The sequence below is a fragment of the Odocoileus virginianus genome, chromosome 18 (assembly GCF_023699985.2).
Source record: "Odocoileus virginianus isolate 20LAN1187 ecotype Illinois chromosome 18, Ovbor_1.2, whole genome shotgun sequence".
Classification (NCBI taxonomy): Eukaryota; Metazoa; Chordata; class Mammalia; order Artiodactyla; family Cervidae; genus Odocoileus; species Odocoileus virginianus.
In genome coordinates, this window is record NC_069691.1 from 31755858 (window position 1) to 31775583 (window position 19726).

Sequence of the window (19726 nt, forward strand, 5' to 3'; positions counted from 1 at the left end):
GCAGGACCAAAGGGGAAGTACCAGGATCAGTCAGGAGGCAAGGGGAAAGCACAGGCCACAGCCCTTATTGGTTTCCACAGGAAAGGCAAGGCAGAGCAGAGTACACAGTTTGGGATTGACTAGCTTGAATAATTCCTGGGGGCTCTGGGCTGTGGGGCTGTCCTAGTTGTCTGGTACCTGGCTGTGGTTTGACGTCAGACAGAGGAGAAATACTGACTTGGTATAATGAGAGTTAGATAGAGATAGTTTCAGAGTATGGGCTCTGGATACAGGGGAAAGGTAAATAACTGACAGTTAGTTTGGACCTATAATTAATCGATGCTGGGACTTCCCAGTGGTAAAGAAGCCGCCTTCCAATGCAGGGGGACATGGGTTCAGTCCCTGGTCCGGTAGCTAGGATCCCACATCCTGTGAGGCTACTTAGCCCACATGCTGCAACTAGAGAGAAGCCCTGCGTCACAATGAATGATCCCACATGTCAGTCACAGGGAGGATCCTACATGTCACAGCTAAGACCTGACACAGTCAAATAAATAAATGCATAAATATTTTTAAAAGATCAGTGCTGAGTAGACAAATGCAGAACCTAAGGAAACTCGGGGATACCATATTATGGGTATAACTTAAAATAACCAGTAACTTAATTTAGATCTGGCCATGACAGGATTTATAGATGAATTGCTTTGTCTCTAAGTGAACACTGATTTATTTACTGTCTGACTTGTAGCACAAAGAACATAAGCCCTACCAAACGGTGCTGGTATTGGGCAGTCAAAAGCTCACGGAACTGAGGGATTCCATTTGCTGTGTCAGTGACCTCCAGATTGGTGGGGAATTCAGCAACGCTCCTGACCAGGCTCCTGAGAACATCAGCAAGGTAAGGTGATTTTTTAAATTTCTAACCATCATAGAACAGGAGGAAATAATAATCATAAGCTAAGGAAATAGGATTACAGGCTCATAGGCATTCCAGTAAATGCTTTCTTCTGTGCTATTCCATCAAGCTTATCCCTTCTTTTTATCATCAAGACCTTTTCAAAGATGAGGCTACATTCAGTTTTGATTTCATCTCCCATTTATTTCTCAGCCATTCTTTGTACACTCTTCTTTTTAAGGGCACAGTACCACCTGATTATCTAGCCAATAGGTCTCTCTTCCATGTGCATACAACTTGACCTCACTGTAGCACTGGAATTTGCTGTTCACTCTCTCTTCTTGCAAACTCTGTGTGAGTTTGTCTGTCATAACTGACCCTAGCAGAGGGTTGGAGTCCACCCAAGAGCATCACTGGCCACAGAAGAACCTTTCAATGCAAGGACAGAAGCAAACAGGGACACACCCTGTGACATTGGGCCTTGCTGGTACTTCCCAGGGTGCTGCTCTCAAAACAACAGTGAAACCTTCCATACTCACTGAAACAGGATAGAAAGGCAGACTGGCCACCCACAATTTTCAGAAGGGATTGCTTACTCAATAATGTAGTAGGGCCTGGATCCTTTGAATTTCATCACAGAGCAAGCTTGACCCAATTCTATCAGCTTGTACAACTCTGGCAGAGGACCTCAGACTTACTGACATATTTAAGAGGGACAGCATCTCCTGTAGGTCACTAAAAAGCTGTTTGGAATGAATGGCAATAGAGTTTGGACGTGAGCCATCAGAATCTCTTTTTGCTCGTTCCTTTATCATCAGCCACATAAATGCCATTATAACTTAGATCTCGTCTTAACTCTTATTCTAAGTTCATCTCCTGGGCTTTCCCCCCATTTTAATTTTCATGGTTTTAAGTATACTCTAGTCTTTATGAATCTCTTTCTCTCTTGGTTTCCAAGCTCGTTCTTTTTAAGTGTCTACTGGACATTCTCACTTAGCCTCAGTGCTGCGTGGCATTTTTACCACCTCTCTATAGTTGGTACACCCTTCCACTTTTCAAGGTAACTGTTTTGTTCCTTCTGAAACTGCCAACATCTTTTCCTCATCGCTTCCCTTCAGCTGCTGTCCATTTCATTGAGCAAATAAGTTATCAGAAAAGAATTTTCCATCATCTCTCACCCACACTTACCCATCTGCCCATGCATTCTGCCCTCCCACCTGTTACACTGGATGGATTAAAACTGTTGCTGTCAAAGGCCAGTCTAGGTGTCTGCTAGATTCCAACCCCACTGTATAACCAAGGACTTTTTTCTTGTACTATCCCCTTTTTTTCCCTGCCTCATCAGCTTTTTCCCTTCTGTTGCCTATCCCATCAGTACACAAATAGCCTGTAATATTGCCTATCCTAAAACCTCTTACCATGTATCTTCCTCTGGCTACCATCTCATTTTTCTATTTTCTTTGCATTAAACTGACTCAAGAATTATGAATTAATAGTGCCTCAGCTCATTGTTTCTCTTTTTCTCTCCCCTTTGTCTTACACACACTCTTGTTCATCACCACGCCACCAAAATCACTTCATTGTTGTCACCACAGATTAATTTCTCATCTTACTTGATCTCTTATCAGCACATGACACAAGTGAATATTCCTTCTTCCTTGAACCACTTTCTTAACTTGGCTTTTAAGTCTTTACACCTGCCTCATTTTCTTCCTATCCGACTGACTTTTTACTCCTCTGCTGGATGCTTCTGATCCTCCTAACTGGTGAATGTTACTAAGCCCTTTGAATCAAGGTGAACTTGTCCAGATTCCTAGTCCAGATTTGTATCTCCAATCTCAGTATCTACAAACTCCAGATTTATTTTTTCCAACTGCCTACTTAACCATTGCTGAACGTCTAATAGCCACTTTAAACCTAGTATGTTCAGAAACAGACTCTAGTTCTCTCTTCCTCCTCAAATCTATACCTTTCCCAGTGTTTCCATCTCAGTAAATATGCTCATTCTACACCTGGTTACTTAAACCAACAACCTTGGAATCATCTTTGCCCCCTTTTCATCCCACATGGAAGGCGTCAGCAAGTGCTTTGGCTCTACTTTCAAATTATGTTTAGTATCTGCCCGTGTATCTGCTTCACAGGTAGCAGCCTGAAGAACCACCATCATCTCTTGCCTGAACTGTGGAGTTGCCTAGTGACCATTCCCGCTGCTCCTTTTCACCTTCTGTTTATCCTTTACACCAAGCCAGAATGATACTCTAAAGTATCAGGCAGACCCTGTTGCTTTTCAACTTGAAAGTCTATAGAGGCTTCCTCTTATATCTAAAATAAAATACAAAGTCCTTTCTGTGGCCCCGTCTGCCTCTGGACTTTATATGCTGACACCCTCTTTGTCCCTTGTTGCCTGCACACCACGTGCCATTCTTGCTCTTTCTCATATATGCTAAGCAGGGTCCTGCTCAGAGCCTTTGCTTCTCTTGTTTCCTCACCTTAGGTGTGTTATTCACCCAGGTATTCTGATGGCTCACTCCCTCATTTCTTCATCTTTCTGATGTTGCCTTGACAGATCTTTCCCTCTCTTCCCCAGCCTTGCTGATAACACTCCCTAATGTTAAGTTATATGTTTGTCTGTCTTCTCTTGAACCATGAGGGTAGGGACTTTGTTTTAGGAATTATAGGAATACAGAGCTGTATTTCTGTGATGATGTGTGGCACAAAGGAAGTGGTCAAGTCCTTGTTGAATAAATAAACGAACCAGAATACCTCAAGCTCAGTGTTTAGTCTTGAACTCATTACTCTACAATCTCCCTTTTTCTTCAGATGAAACTCTCCTTTTCCATTCCTCTTTATTCTGCCTGTATAGCTCCAGACTCTGTTTTTTTCCACTGCTGTGTGCTTTAGTTTAGGCCCTCAGCATCTTCTCCAGGAACTATTATAGAGACTTCTTAACTGATTTTCCCACCTTAAGAGTGTCCTATATACATGCTACTCAAGATGTCTTTTAAAAACAAATCGAACACCAAGAGGGAACTCTGGACATTAGGTGACTGTGATGTGCTGGTGCAGGTTTATCCTTGGTAACAAATGTACCGTCTGTTGAGTGGTGTTGATAATACAGGCAGGCCATGCATGTGTGTGGGGGCAAGGGCTGTATAGGAAACCTCTGCCTTCCTATTTTATTGTAAAGCTAAAACTGCTCTAAAAGAATAAAATGTTTAAAAAATTAATCCTGTGATTCTCCAATCTAAATATTTCAGTGGTTCTCCATTGTACGTAGTCCAGGCTCCTTAGGCTGACCAATAAGGCCTTCTGTGAAGATGTTTCTCAAGTTAACTTTCTATACTATTCACCCCCCTCCTTTTACACCTTAGGCTTCAACCACAGTGAATTTATCTTCCTCAAGCATACCATACTTCTTTATGCCTCTGAGTGTTTGAACGTGGGTGGGAAGCCCTTGCTCTCACTTATATGAGTTTCTTCTTGACACTCCTCTGTGTGCGACTCTGCCATGTTTCATGTGTCGATTCTAATGCTTTATAGTCATATATGATACTATTTGATATGTTTGTCTGCCCAATAAGACTGGCTGTGTTCCAGCCTTTTTGGTGATTGGCATGGAGAGCAGCATACTTTCTGAGTTACATTGAAAATGGTTATAAGATATTGGGGTTCTTCAGGTTTGTCAGCTTGCTGCTTTTGAAGGTAAACACTGAAGAGAAACAAATGGAATCTCAAGGCTGTATGCACACTAGGAGATAGAAGGTTTATTGTTTCTTTTAAAGGAGAAGCAATCTTTTGCAAAGTTTCTCTACCCTATGAGAAAAAAAGAACACGGTATAGCTATAAGTTTATAAGATCAGTTTAATAAAAATATGAATTCACCCTCCTTATTTCATCTGTGTGATAACTGCTTGAAGCAGTGAGTCAGATCTGAGAATCAGGCTTAGCTCCAGGAACCCTGGAGAGAGTTTTTAACCAGACTTGTTTAGTTTATTGTGTTTGTACATCAGCGCTCATACCTTCAGCAGCTTTCTAACCAGGAAACTAAATGACCCATAGTCCTATTTTTGACTATTTACACATCTGCTTTTACATTGTTTCTCCCTCTTCCATGTATCAAAATAATACCCTCTTATTATTTAGCACTTATCATGTGCCAGTTGTATAATACACTAGTTGATAGTTCAGTATCTTTGGAAAGAATATCACCATTTTACAGGTAAGAAAAAGGTGGTCAGAGCATTGTCATAAGTTAACCCTGTTCAGTAAAGCAGTGGTGGAGGCTAGATTCAGACCATTGTCAACTTGCCTTCAAAGCCCCATGTTTGTCCTTTGCCATGTTGGCACTATGCCTGGCTTTCGACATCTCTCCCCTACCCTTTTGTTTATTTGGTGAACAAGCACTACATGAAAACTTGAGCTGTGCTGGTTAAGGGCAAGATTCTAGTACATACAGTTTGTGGAATCTTTGCCTGTTCAGGGACCTGTTTCATTTGTTTCCTTGTTCTCCAACTATGTTTTTAGAAAGGTGAACTCAAAATTATAAGTGAAATTTTCCTGATACTAACAGTTGTTTGGTCTGTGGAAAAATTTTTATCGATTAACATTTGGATTTCATGATTTTTTTTTTTTAAGTTTTACCTTGGAAAATTCTAAATACACACACAAAAAAGACATGCATATATGCATAGCCGAGTCCACTTGCAGTTCACCTGAAACTCACAATATTAATTGGCTATACCCTCATATAAAATAAAAAGTTAAAAAAAAAGAGAGAATAGTATAATGAGCCTTTATGTACTCATTATCTACCTTCAGTAGTTCTCAGCATTTTGCCAGAATCATTTCATCTGTTTACCCCATGCCATTGTCACACCTAACAAACTGAAAATAAGTCCTTATGTTACAATGATTTTTTTTAACAGGGAGATGTTTGGCATGTATTCTACTGGTAATCATGGAATAAATTATTTACTTGCATGTGTCGTAGCTGAGAAAATAAGAATCTTTATTCCAGTCAATAAGCAGGACTTAAATAAAATACTTTCCTTGAGTAATTTGGTGTGTGAGAGGACTAGGAGAGCTGGACCAGGGTATTTAAATCTTTTTAAAAGCCATGTCTGAAATGTAATGTGTTTTGCTAATGTTTGTTTTAGACTCTAGCACTTCAGGAATGAAGTACATTTTAAAAATATGTGTATACCTAAAGCAACTAGAAAAGGAAGAAATGAAGAACCCCAGGGTTAGTAGAAGGAAAAGAAATCATAAAAATTAGGGCAGAAATAAATGCAAAAGAAACAAAAAAGACCATAGCAAAAATCAACAGAGCTAAAAGCTGGTTCTTTGAGAAGATAAATAAAATAGATAAACCATTAGCCAGCCTCATCAAGAAACAAAGGGAGAAGAATCAGATCAACATAATTAGAAATGAAAATAGAGAAATCACAACAGACAACACAGAAATACAAAGGATCATGAGAGACTAATATCAGCAACTATATGCGAATAAAATGGACAACTTGGAAGAAATGGACACATTCTTAGAAAAGTATAACTTTCTAAAACTGAACCAGGAAGAAGTATAAAATCTTAACAGACCCATCACAAGCACAGAAATCGAAACTGTAATCAGAAATCTTCCAGCAAACAAAAGCCCAGGACCAGACGGCTTCACAGCTGAATTCTACCAAAAATTTAGAGAAGAGCTAACACCTATCCTACTCAAACTCTTCCAGAAAATTGCAGAGGAAGGTAAACTTCCAAACTCATTCTATGAGGCCACCATCACCCTAATATCAAAACCAGACAAAGATGCCACAAAAAAAGAAAACTACAGGCCAATATCACTGATGAACGTAGATATAAAAATCCTTAACAAAATTCTAGCAAAACAGAATCCAACAGCATATTAAAAACTTCATACATCATGACCACGTGGGCTTTATCCCAAGTATGCAAGGATTCTTTAATACCACCAGAAAATTATTAGAGCTCATCAATGAATATAGTAAAGTTGCAGCATATAGAATTAACACACAGAAATCCCTTGCATTCCTATACACTAACGATGAGAAAACAGAGAAATTAAGGAAACAATTCCATTCACCATTGCAATGAAAAGAATGAAACACTTAGGAATAAATCTAACTAAAGAAACAAAAGACATACATATATATATATATATATAAACTATAAGACACTGATGAAAGAAATCAAAGATGATACAAATAGATGGAGAAAAATACCATGCTTATTGATTGGAAGAATCAATATAGTGAAAATGAGTATACTACTCAAAGCAATCTATAGATTCAATGCAATCCCTATCAAGCTACCAACGGTATTTTTCACAGAACTAGAACAAATAATTTCACAATTTGTATGGAAATACAAAAGACCTCGAATAGCCAAAGCAATCTTGAGAAAGAAGAATGGAACTGGAGGAATCAACCTGCCTGACTTCAGGCTATACCACAAAGCTACAGCCATCAAGACAGTATGATACTGGCACAAAGACAGAAATATAGATCAATGGAACAAAATAGAAAGCCCAGAGATAAACCTACACACCGATGGACACCTTACCTTTAACAAAGGAGGCAAGAATATACAGTGGAGAAAAGACAACCTCTTCAACAAGTGGTGCTGGGAAAACTGGTCAACCGATTGTAAAAGAATGAAACTAGAACACTTGCTAACGCCATACACAAAAATAAACTCTTAATGGATTAAAGATCTGAATATAACAGAAACCATAAAACTCCTAGAGGAAAACATAGGCAAAACACTCTCTGACATAAATCACAGCAGGATCCTCTATGACCCACCTCCCAGAATATTGTAAATAAAAGCAAAAATAAACAAATGGGACCTAATTAAACTTAAAAGCTTTTGCACAAGGAAGGAAACTATAAGCAAGGTGAACAGACAGCCTTCAGAATGGAAGACAATAATAGCAAACAAAGCAACTGGCAAAGAATTAATCTCAAAAATATACAAGCAGCTCATGCAGCTCAATTCCAGAAAATAACTGACCAAATCAAAAAATGGGCCAAAGTACCAAACAGACATGTCTACAATTGGCTAACAAATACATGAAAAGATGCTCAACATCACTCATCATCAGAGAAATGCAAATCAAAACGCAGTGAGGTACTATCTCATGCCAGTCAGAATGGCTACTATCCAAAAGTCTACAAACAATAAATGCTGGAGAGGGTGTGGAGAAAAGGTAACCCTCTTACACTGTTGGTGGGAATGCAAACTAGTACAGCCACTATGGAGAACGTGTGGAGATTCCTTAAAAAACTGGAAATAGAACTGCAGTATATCCCACTGCTGGGCATACACGCCAATGAAACCAGAATTGAAAGAGACACGTGTACCCTAATGTTCATCACAACACTGTTTACAATAGTCAGGACATGGGAGCAACCTAGATGTCCATCAGCAGACGAATGGATAAGAAAGCTGTGGTACATATACACAATGGAATTAAAAAGAATGCATTTGTATCAATTCTAATGAGATGGATGAAACCAGAGCCTGTTATGCAGAGTGAAGTAAGTCAGAAAGAAGAACACCAATACAGTATACTAGTGTAGATACATGGAATTTAGAAAGATGGTAACGATGACCCTATATCGAGACAGCAAAAGAGACACAGATAGATGTATAGAACAGTGTTTTGAACTCTGGGAGAAGGGAAGGGTGGGATGATTTGCGGGAATAGCATTGAAACATGTATATTATCATATGTGAAACAGATCTCCAGTCCAGGTTCTATGCATGAGACAGGATGCTCAGGGCTGGTGCACTGGGACGACCCTGAGGGATGGGATGTGAAGGGAGGTGGGAGGGGGGTTCAGGATGGGGAACACATGTACACCCATGGCTGATTCATGTCAATGTATGGCAAAAACCACTACAATATTGTAATTAGCCTCCAATTAAAATAAATTAATTAAATTAAAAATAAAAAAGTATTCCTTTTACTCACTTAATCCTATTGATAAAGATTTTAAGAGTAAAATAGTAAAATATGTGTATTAAATCAGAGTCATTTTCTGCTCAGGTTTTTTTTCCTTCAGATAGCTAGTTTGGGTTTATTTTTATTTGTCTTTTAATGGTTTTTCAGGTTTTAGTGTTGATCTATTGATCTTTTTAAATTGCTCAGATTAGAAGGTCTCTTTTTGTCAGTAATCCCTTAAAAGAACTCAGGCTTCCCTAGTGACTCAGTGGTAAAGAATCAACTTGCCAGTGCAGGAGATGCGAGTTCAGTCCCTGGCCAGGGAGAGCCACTGGAGAAGGAAATGGCACCCACCCCAGTATTCTTGGCTGGGAAATCCCATGGAGAGAGGAGCCTGGCGGGCTACAGTCTGTGGGGTTGCAAAGAGTCAGACATAACTTAGTGACTAAACAACAACAAAGAGGAACTTTGGGACAATATTTTATGCATATATTATTGTTCTTTATTATAAGTAAAGCCTTGGTATAGGAAGAATGGTAACATAAATTTAAATTGTAAAAACTTTCCTACCCAAGCTTATCTGACATTTCTTTCACCCATTACCATTTTCCTCCTAGCAGATCTTAGGAATGTTCCTGAGGTTCCGATGTTCCAGACTTGAATGTCAGCAAGAGAATAAATGACTGTTAGATACCGAAAATGACATATAAATAACAACTTTGTTAAATGATCATACTGGTTATCCATAGTTACTTTGATAGATCTTTAGGTTACCTTAGATTATTAGTGAAAGTGAGTTCTTGCACTAATTTTTCCGTATCAGTTAGTAATTTCCCTCCCTTGGAACTTGTTTTGCTTAAACTAGCTGACAAAATAGGGAAAGTAGTTAGGATCTCTGGTTACCATTAGAAATGAAAGTTAACTGTTATTGAGATTACTCCCACCTATCCATTTATGTAATAATATAAGGAAAAGATTTTTGTTCTTTTAGACTTCCCCTTTCTAATTAATAATTAGACCAAAGGTTTTAAGTTGCCTGAATCACTTAATGTGAAGTTCTATATGTTATGTATACTAAATTTTGTTATTTCCGAAATGAGGCAGCAGTGATTCTTTCAGAATCTTTATTTTGGATCGTAGCTTACTTACCTCTTTGAGGGTTTAGAAGTATGGTCAGTGGTGGATTTTGTGTTATAGTAGTTATGGCATTGTAGTATATCCTTTTATCTCTGCAGCCACTTGGGGAGAAGGTGTTGCCTTTATTAGGGTTTTACACGAGGAAACCGAAAGTCAGGAGTTTGAGTAGTCTGAGAAGAAACAGTGCAGCCAGTCTTAGAAGCGTATCTGACGCCAGTGCCAGGTGAGTTGTTAATAGGGGAATGAAGAAAAATAAGAGAGAAAAATCAAATCCTCAAAGTAGGAGAGAAATTAGGCCATCTTAGGATAATATTTCTTAATGCCTGAAGCTTACATAACTTTTATAAAGTTCCTAAAATGCTGTTGATTCTCACGACAGTCCTCATTGTACAGGCGAGGAAACGAAGGTCTGAGCATTAAGTGTAGGTTGAGGGGAAGGCCTCTTCTGACCCCCACCCCGGCGTGTAATTCCGAGCAGATGGCGAAGGACAGGCCTGACAGGGGTCCCCAGTGCTGCCTGCACACCTGACTTTCCTCAGGGGGTTGGGAAAATACTGGTGCCTGAGCCAGATCCTCAGAAATTTTCACTGGATGGATCTGAGGTGAGACTTGATCTATGGTGTTTTTGTGATTCTGTGAGGAGGTCAGAATTGAGACCACCGCCCTGATACAGAGTGTGGTAGTGTGAAAGGTGAAACCTGAGGGTTCTATGGTACTTTGGGCAAGGTTGCTTCAGTAAGAATGGATATTCACATTCTGCTTGCCTACAAGTTATTTGAAAATATAAGGAGAGAATTTTTATAAAAGCCCACTGAAAATACAAAAAAGGATAACATAACTCCATGATCATTGTCATTATCACTGGGGAAACATCAGCGAGGTGACTTTTGTTTAGTTTTCAGTTCTGGTATCTAAAATAATTGTCACTGCTGTGTATGCATATCATAAAATAATATTGACACTTATTTCTAATTGGGTTCCTTTCATGAATCTCAGGACAACATACAAATTTAAATCAAACCTAGAGATTAAAACATCAATAGGAAAGAATTGAAAATAGTAGCAAGGATTGTATCTGTGTCTTTATCCCTTGTAACCAAGGTAGTACCTTATCGCATAGGAGGTTCCTGTTAAATATTAATGAGCTGAGCATATTCTGTGAAGGTGCATGAAATTACTGTAAAATGTACTAGTGTGATTTTTATGACATACAAATTTGGAACTAATACTTAGAGCAATTTTATAATGGTTAATACTGAATTTTTTCTTAATACGATCTGTTTTCTTTTAGGACCTATACAAATCAGCCTTCTTTTATTTTGAAGGAACATTTTATAACGATAAAAGATACCCTGAGTGCAGAGATTTGAGCAGGTATAGTTTGCAAAAATCTTCTCAAAGTCTTTGCTATTTCTCATCAAAATAGTGTTATCTCCACAATTCCTATTATTGGTGTGTTAAGGATCTTTGCCAAGGAATTATTTTGTTAGATTGTTTTATTAGTTTTCAGATTAAAAAGTCTCTCTCAAATTTTTAAAATATTTTCAAAGTTATTTCATCCAGTTGGCCTAGGTTATAGTAAGTTAATCAAATTTTTACTGCTGTGAGAAAATTTTTTTTACCAAAGACATACATAGATCATTTCAAGATCTTTGTCAGCTATCTAAACTTAAAAAAAATATATATTATCTACTGTTTCAGAAATTATAGTTAATCTTGTGTTGAATCTTATAGATAACATCTGGAAAAAAGTAAATTCTACTTCAACACTTTATTAATCTCTGTTCTTCATATTTAGGTGGTAGTAAATTAATTCACTTTTTTTTTATACTTGTCAAGTATACTATTTGTCTTAGGTGAGTGGATATATATAAGTTGTTTATGTATGTAACATGAAAAATCTATGTCTGACATCATGCTATCTACATAAAAGTTTACCATACTTTAATCACTGGTGTCCTGACAACTAGAGTATGTATATATGTATAGTTTTTCTGAGTGTTTATATAAACTCATTCTCTTTCATTATAAATACTTGTATCTGTATTCTAATGCAGCAGTTCTCAAAACTTGGTCTCCACACTCCTTCATACTGTAAATAATTGACTCCAGAGAGCTTTTATGTGGGTTATAGCTGTAAATATTCACCATACTAGAAATCAAAACTAAGAAATATTTTTAAATATTAACTAATTTAAATAATCTGGGCTTCCCTGGTGTTCCAGTGGCTAAGACTCTGCCTTGCAGTGCAGGGGACACCAGTTCAATCCCTGGTCTGGGAAGATCCCACATGCCACAGGGCAACTAAGCCTGTGTGCCTCGGCTAGTGAACCTGCGCTCTGGGGTCCAAGGGCTGCACCTGCTGAGCGCACATGCCCTGGAACCCATGCTCTGCAACATCAGAAGCCACCAGAACGAGAAGCCCACACCACAACTGGAGTAGCCCCTGCTCTCTCCAACTAGAGAAAGCCTGTGTAGCAATGAGGACCCAGTGCAGCCAAAAATTAAAAAAAAAAAAAATAGTCCGATTACAGTTACCATTAATGACATATTTGTGAAAAATAACTTTCCCAAACAAGTAGAAGAGTGATGTTATACATTTTCCATTCAATCTTAAGTGATTACACATCAGTTAGCCTCCTGAAAACTGGTGTTTATGAGAGAAAAACCGGTTGAAAGGGCAAATAACATTTTAGGATTACTGCAAAGATATTTTTGACCTCCTCAACCTCTGGGGGGATTTCAGGACCTTACCTTGTTAACTGTTGTTCTCATGGATACAGAAAAATTCAGAGGTGGATACAAAAAAAAATCAGAGTTCCTTCCTACTTGGCAACATGTATAAACCACTTTGATTTTCACCTCAAGATGGTAATTGTCCAATTAATTGGGTGAGCCAGCTTATGTGAAATACTGCAGTTGCAAACTGTTTGGAGCAATGATACATCCTTGCCTTTTTCCTCCTCAGAACCATCATTGAGTGGTCAGAGTCCCATGATAGAGGCTATGGAAAGTTTCAGACTGCTAAGATGGAAGACTTCACCTTCAATGACTTGTATATTAAAGTGGGTTTTCCTTACTTATACTGTCACCAGGGAGACTGTGAACATGTTGTTGTCATTACTGACATAAGGTAAGTGGTAGCACTCAGAACATTTGTCCTGTTTTATTTCACAGTAGAAAACCATGGGTAGATTTGTTTGAAATAAGAGGAATAAAAGAAATGATCACTGCAGCTTGACTCAGGAGCAGCAAAAATGTTTGCTTTTTCTACAGTGACCCACTCTGCATCTGCATCTTGTCTTTTAGAAAATCTGTAATAATTACTGTTTAACCAGTGTGAGCCATTTGAAATGGTCCAACTCTTTGTAATGCCATGGTCTGTCCATGGAATTCTCCAAGCAAGAATATTAGAGTGGGTTCTCTGGAGAACCCCCATATTGTATTTCTGAAGAAGATCCCTTCTTCAGGGGATATTCTTGACCCAGGGATCAAACCCAGGTCTCCTGCATTGCAGGCAAATTCTTTACCATCTGAACTACCAGTGAAACCCTATTTGAAATGGTAGAATATGCCAAAAATCAAGAAAAATAACTGAAGCTTCTCCTCTGCCCAAAGACAGTGTATGACTTCTGTGAGTCTCCATGGGCCCCCTCCTCCATTAAACAATACTAAAAATTATATTTTATCACAGTGCTGGTATTAAGACAGATACAATACAGGCTAGATTTTTGCTATAAAAATATTTATTTAGGGGTTAGAAATTTGTAAATACTCTATTGTATCTTCATTTGTGTATTGGAAAGCTGTTATTCAAGTAGTAATCATCCATTTTGTATTTTATATAGACCCTTTGCTTTGCAAACCTGCACGTGCATTTCTAAGTTTCTTTTCTTTTTGCCAGATTTTGAAGGAAATAAAAGGGAACTGGAGAAAGAGAAGAATAATTCTAATGTTTGACAAATATGAAGACTTAGTGCTTTGATAAAGATTTAGAGTGGGAAGGACTTAAGTAGTCTTAAATGAGAGTTAGGGATTATAAAGTTTGTGTAGCTGGTATCTCTAGTGAATAAAGCTTTTCATTTCCTTATTAGGAAACCTTTGTTTATGAAAGACTACCATAGTATAGGAATAAGCTCTGCTTGACCCTTGGTCTTGGTTTGATTTCTTCTGAGAGATAGTGAAGATGTTCTTATGGAGCAGTGACTCATGCTGATGGCTTTCCCTGCCTCTACCTTTTTTTTTTGTTTTAGTGACCAGTCTCCAAAAATTTACTTCCCATGTCCTCATTCTTAGGAACGTAAAGAGTACACCTTGAAAAAGGAACACATGGAATGCAAAGCAGGACAGATAAGACATAAGGAACTCTCAGAATGATAGCTGTCGAGCAGACCTAGAGAACAGCTTAGTCCAGAGACTGGACCCGAGGACTCAGGAAGCACGTCCCAAGGCTGCTAGACCTCCCACTGGTGTGTGGCCCGTGTGAAGAGCACGATCCCATTCTGTCAGCAGATAGGGAACTGAACTAGTGACAGGTACACTGAAACCTAATAAGGAATGCAAACATGAGATAATCAGTAGCTAGAAAACAAGTGTTACATGAGGAAATGAACCTATAGTCACTTGTGTGGTTTAGGGACATGTTTAATTCATTAATCATAATGTAAACATTAAATATCTATTTAACCAAAGTTTAGTAGTTCTGTAGAGGGATGTTGAAAAGCGGTATTAAAAAGAGGCAGTTAAATGAATGGAAAACAGTTGCCTCTCAGGAAGAATTGCTGAAGCAAGAGCCAGAAGTGCTCATAAACCTCATAGATTTAAAGGACTTAAAATTATATATTTCTTTGATAATGTATTTCTTTTCTAAGTTTTATATAAGCTGTTCTGCTTGCTCTTTACTCAGATGAGGGGGAATATGCCTCAGAATAAGCATGAGATGGAAGACAATCCACTTTTCTCTGATGATCTAAGTGTCCTTACATTTCTCATAGTGTAGGCTGTACAGCATCATTCCTGAAATTCAAGGCAACTTAGAAGAGCAATTTTCACTTACTAAGCATTTGCTGTGTAGGACTTTCCTAAGGAGTTTTTTTAATGTAATTGACTACAAGTATTGAAAAAGACCCTGATGCTGGGAGGGATTGGGGGCAGGAGGAGAAGGGGATGACAGAGGATGAGATGGCTGGATGGCATCACCGACTCGATGGACAGTTTGAGTAAACTCCGGAAGTTTGTGATGGACAGGTGTGGTGTGCTGTGATTCATGGGGTCACAAAGGGTCAGACGTGACTGAGCGACTGAACTGAATTCTTCCCTCAGTTGGTAAAGAATCCACCTGCAATGCAGGATTCCTGGGCCGGGAAGATTCCCTGGAGAAGGGAAAGGCTACCCACTCCAGTATTCTGGCACAGAATTCCATGGACTGTAAAGTCCATGGGGTTGCAGAGTTGGACACAACTGTGTGACTTTCACAAGTAATTTTTATCTTACAGGAGGATTTAATCACTCATTGCTATCCCATAGTTTAATAGTTGGTAAGCTATCAAGTTTATTAATCATTTTCTGATGAAGAACGTGGAAGCCTTCATCTTGGAAGGACATGCTGCAGTCCATGGGGTCACAGTCAGACACGACTTAGTGACTGAACAACAAATCATTTTCTGATGGTGAAGTTAATATAGTGCTACCCTTTGTTACTGAAAAAAAGAAAAAACATTTTATACTTCTTAAGGGGTTTTCAGAGTACTATTGTGCATGCCCTTCATTTTTCAAATGAAGAATTGGGGGGTCCAGGGTGGTTAAGGATTTATCCAAACCCACTAAGCTGATTAGTGGTGTAAACTGACTTTCCATTTTTAAAATTTCTTAATTCTGACACCTAAAAGTAAAATCCTACCAATTCACATTATACCAAAGCCAGATTTGGATTTTTAGTAGAAGTTTTTTTAATTAAAAAGAGCCATGTTTGTAATTCAAAACCACTTAATCTATAGCACTGAGTACACTTTCTCAAACTGTGTTCCATAAAAAAAGTACTTAGTAAACAAAGCACGGATTTTTAAGAAATTCACCCAGGTAATGCTGCCTACAACATTTCCCTCTCAAAGAGTCACAGTGTACGTGGCCCTAAAGAGACTTGTGAAATTTCACAGAAAAGTGTTTAATCCCAAATGTCTTTTGGAGAAAGTGTTTTATGGAACATAACAAATTTAAAATATACCTACTGTGTTCTTCATTTTGAGGTAAGGATGTATTTCATTACAGCTCACAAAAATTTGCACATCATTTATTTTTTCATGTACAAAAGGCTTGTGCATCATGACGACTGCCTGGATAAGACACTTTATCCCCTTCTTATCAAGAAGCATTGGCTCTGGACCAGAAAATGTTTTGTTTGTAAAATGTTCACAGCTCGGTAAGTCATTCTACTTTTTTCCTTGGGAAGTATTGGTTTTCAATAGTGAAGCACTTTTGATCTTTGGTATTTGTTTTTTTCTGTTTTGAATTGAGGACTTATACTTTGGTATATATATAAAGAGTTTTATCCAGTTAGAAAGCACTACAAATAGTAGTACAAATTAGTTTAAGCTACAGCTGTGTTTTTAAACAATAAGCAATTGAATTTGGTATAACAGAAGTCTAGGGACTAGGTCAGACTTTATAGTTTGGTTGATAGCTTATGCTGGATGATGTCATCAGGGAGCCAGGTTTTCTTTCTGCCTCTTGGCAGCAGTTTCCAAAATGGCTTCATCCACAGCCTCTCCATGATAAAAATAACACTTGGTCTCATTTTTATTTTAATAAGGTCACAATATGGTTTTATACAATTCTGTGGTTTTGCATGTTTAGATTATGTTTAACTATGAATCACTCATAAAACCATCCAGAGGAAAAGGGAAGAATGTAATGTCATTAGTGTGTTTTGGGTTCCCCACCACAACATGCTTTTCTAAATGATTGATAGAAAACACGATAAATCAGTTATCAGATCAAAATGGCAATCAGGGAATGAGATGCATATTCCATGAGATGCACATTTCAGATACCATTTTCACTTAATGTGACATTCCTGGTTAAAAAACAAAATCTCAGTTGACTAATAGTTACCCATATTCCATTTGCATACCCTCTGTATTTAACATTTTATCCTAAACTCTAGGTTAATGTTTGAAGGCTAAGTGTCGTTCAAGCGATGATACTTTCAAATATGGATTTATATTCTTTTCTACTTACCTTTAAGGAGAAATCTTTCAGAGAAAAGTTGTCCTTTTTGCCTTGTAGAATACTGGTAGTGTTATGTCTGTACCTGTATATGTGTATACAGTATTATATAAAGGATCATACTGTATAAATAAGATAGAATAAGGAAATAGTGGGAATGTTACCTATACATATTACTACAGCACATTAAAGCATGAAAACGTTGATTGTAATGATATACATCTTTTTTAACTACAGATGGGTGACGAACAATGACAGTTTTGCACCACAGGACCCATGTTTCTTTTGTGATGTTTGCTTCCGAATGCTCCACTATGATGCAGAAGGCAACAAACTGGGGGAATTCCTCGCTTATCCCTATGTTGATCCTGGAACCTTTAATTAATATCCAAAAGTGTACCCTTGTGAAATAACTTGGTTACTTTACTTCCAAGAAATGCCAACCTGGAACAGGATCCACCAGAAACAAATCGGCTAAAGTTGTCATCCCCACAAAGAAAAGTTCAAATCACAGATCTTCGTAAGCAGTCTGAATGTATTTAAATATTTGAATTAAATTATTTTAATATTTATTCCAAAGTATAGTTTCTTGCCCATTTTTAAGTGAGTCGTCTATTGAATTGTAGGAGTGCTTTATGTATTCTGAATACAAATCCTTTGTCATACATTAAGTATTCTGGTTTTCTCCCAGTCTGTACTTTGCCTATTTGCTTTGTCCAGAGGGGTTTTTGCTCCTCTACCATTAGCAAAATTCTCCTAAAGATACATCAAGTGATAGAAGTGTTTTGAAAATTCTTTGAAGAATATGAGCGCTACACCTTGTACCATGAGGCTTCCAAGGTAAATATCCTTCAAATATCTGTAATAAAAATGGAGAGGTTAAGAATAAAAGTACTTAATAAATACAGTATTCAGAAGAGCTATTGTGTAATTTTACACTGAACTCTTTGTAATGTTAGGTTTTATTTTGGTAAAACCTAGGAACACTAAACATTTCAAGACTCACTACATGAATAATGAATGTATAAAGAGCTTGGGTATATACTCATAACTTCATAGAAGTAACACTTAAATTGAAGCTTTATTTCTTGACCAGAACTTTCTGGAATCACAAATGCTATTTAAAATGTATGATGATTTTAATATTTTTATGATTTAAAGAAATAGATTTTATCTAACATAACCACTGAGTGGAGATGGGAAATCAAGATCCCATGGATTGCTGGCTCTACATCACTACTGTTTGGCAACAATACCCAGCATTCTATGCAAAAGGAAAACAACTTGTTTTTCTAGCCCAGCTCTTCATTCTTCTGGTACCTTTGTTGTGATCATCTAGTTATCCAATTCTCATTTGGGGCCAGAGGACAACGTTGATAATTTTGAGGAAGATCTAGATCCATCAGAGAAAATTGTAGCTACTTACATTATTTTATTGAAATAATCTTGAAATCTTTTTTGGTGTAAAATATTTAATACTTTGCTGGGAAAGTATTAAGCAGAATTAAATTTTTAAACATTTCAAATGTTTAAAAATGTACTTAAATTTCACCTTCTCTCTTCTAGGTTGTATTTATATTCAGCTGAATTCCACTTTCCCTGGATGGCTGAGAACATTTACCATATAAATCAACTGATGAAGCCTGTAAGATGTGTGTTTAAAAAGTTAACAATAAAATGTTTTATGGACTTATATGCCACTTAAATCAGTTTAAGTCAACTGTGGTATGTAGAAGACAGTCACCTGTCACCTGTTTTTAGTGGCTGTAGTCACTGGTTCAGTCAGTACACCAGAGAGTCAGCATAAGAAACTAAGAGGTCCCTTCATGGCTGGCTGGCTGTTATTGCCTAAGTGTTTACTTTCATGTCTCCAGTGATGTTCAATTTAAACCAACTGAAAATCCTGCTGGAAAACCTGAGATTTATCTGATTCCTTAAAAGTTCCACAGGTAAAAATGAATTTTTGCTTCCTTTATTTTTAAACTGCATTCTACAAGGGTCTCTTTACTTCTGTTTTCATCATTTCATAATCTCAAAACAGCAAATTCCAGAAAGTGTATTGTCTTAAAGCAGCATTAATGTATGTGTTGACCAATCAACTCATTTTACTGGCAGAGAAATTAGAATGTCAGTTAAAACATTATATTGCTATTAAAATTCCTGTTTTATTATTTATTGAGATTATTACTCTGTGGTTCTTAAAGCTAACATTTCCATCAAAGTTACAAAGGCTTAGATACCTATCTTCATTTCCTAATGAGATCTAGAGGGAAAAGAGCCGTATTGTCTTAAAACTTGCCAATGTGCTGCAAATCAGTTATACATGTCTCCCACCTAAGTTCATGTTGAAACTCCTAATTTTGAAGCAGATATAAGAGATGCCTCGAATCAGGGATTTTGTAGCTGTAAAATTCAGTATTAAACACGTTAACTGTTAAACTACATATAACCCTTTATCTAATGAAGAGGGCAGATATGAAATGTCATGAACTTACTAATTAATATCCTATGTTAGAAATGAA

General features: G+C 37.5%; 1 protein-coding gene across 1 annotated transcript in view; it reads left to right on the forward strand.

Annotated features, from left to right (window-relative positions):
• Window positions 1-17783, forward strand: part of SNAPC3 (small nuclear RNA activating complex polypeptide 3) — a 36045-nt gene extending 18262 nt beyond the window's left edge. Inside the window, exons 5-9 of the mRNA XM_070480536.1 lie at window positions 728-877; window positions 11272-11354; window positions 12949-13113; window positions 16291-16398; window positions 17442-17783. Coding sequence (XP_070336637.1) covers window positions 728-877; window positions 11272-11354; window positions 12949-13113; window positions 16291-16398; window positions 17442-17589 — 654 coding nt within the window. The 3' untranslated portion in view covers window positions 17590-17783. The remainder of the gene's footprint in view (window positions 1-727; window positions 878-11271; window positions 11355-12948; window positions 13114-16290; window positions 16399-17441) is intronic.
• Window positions 17784-19726: the final 1943 nt, after the last annotated feature.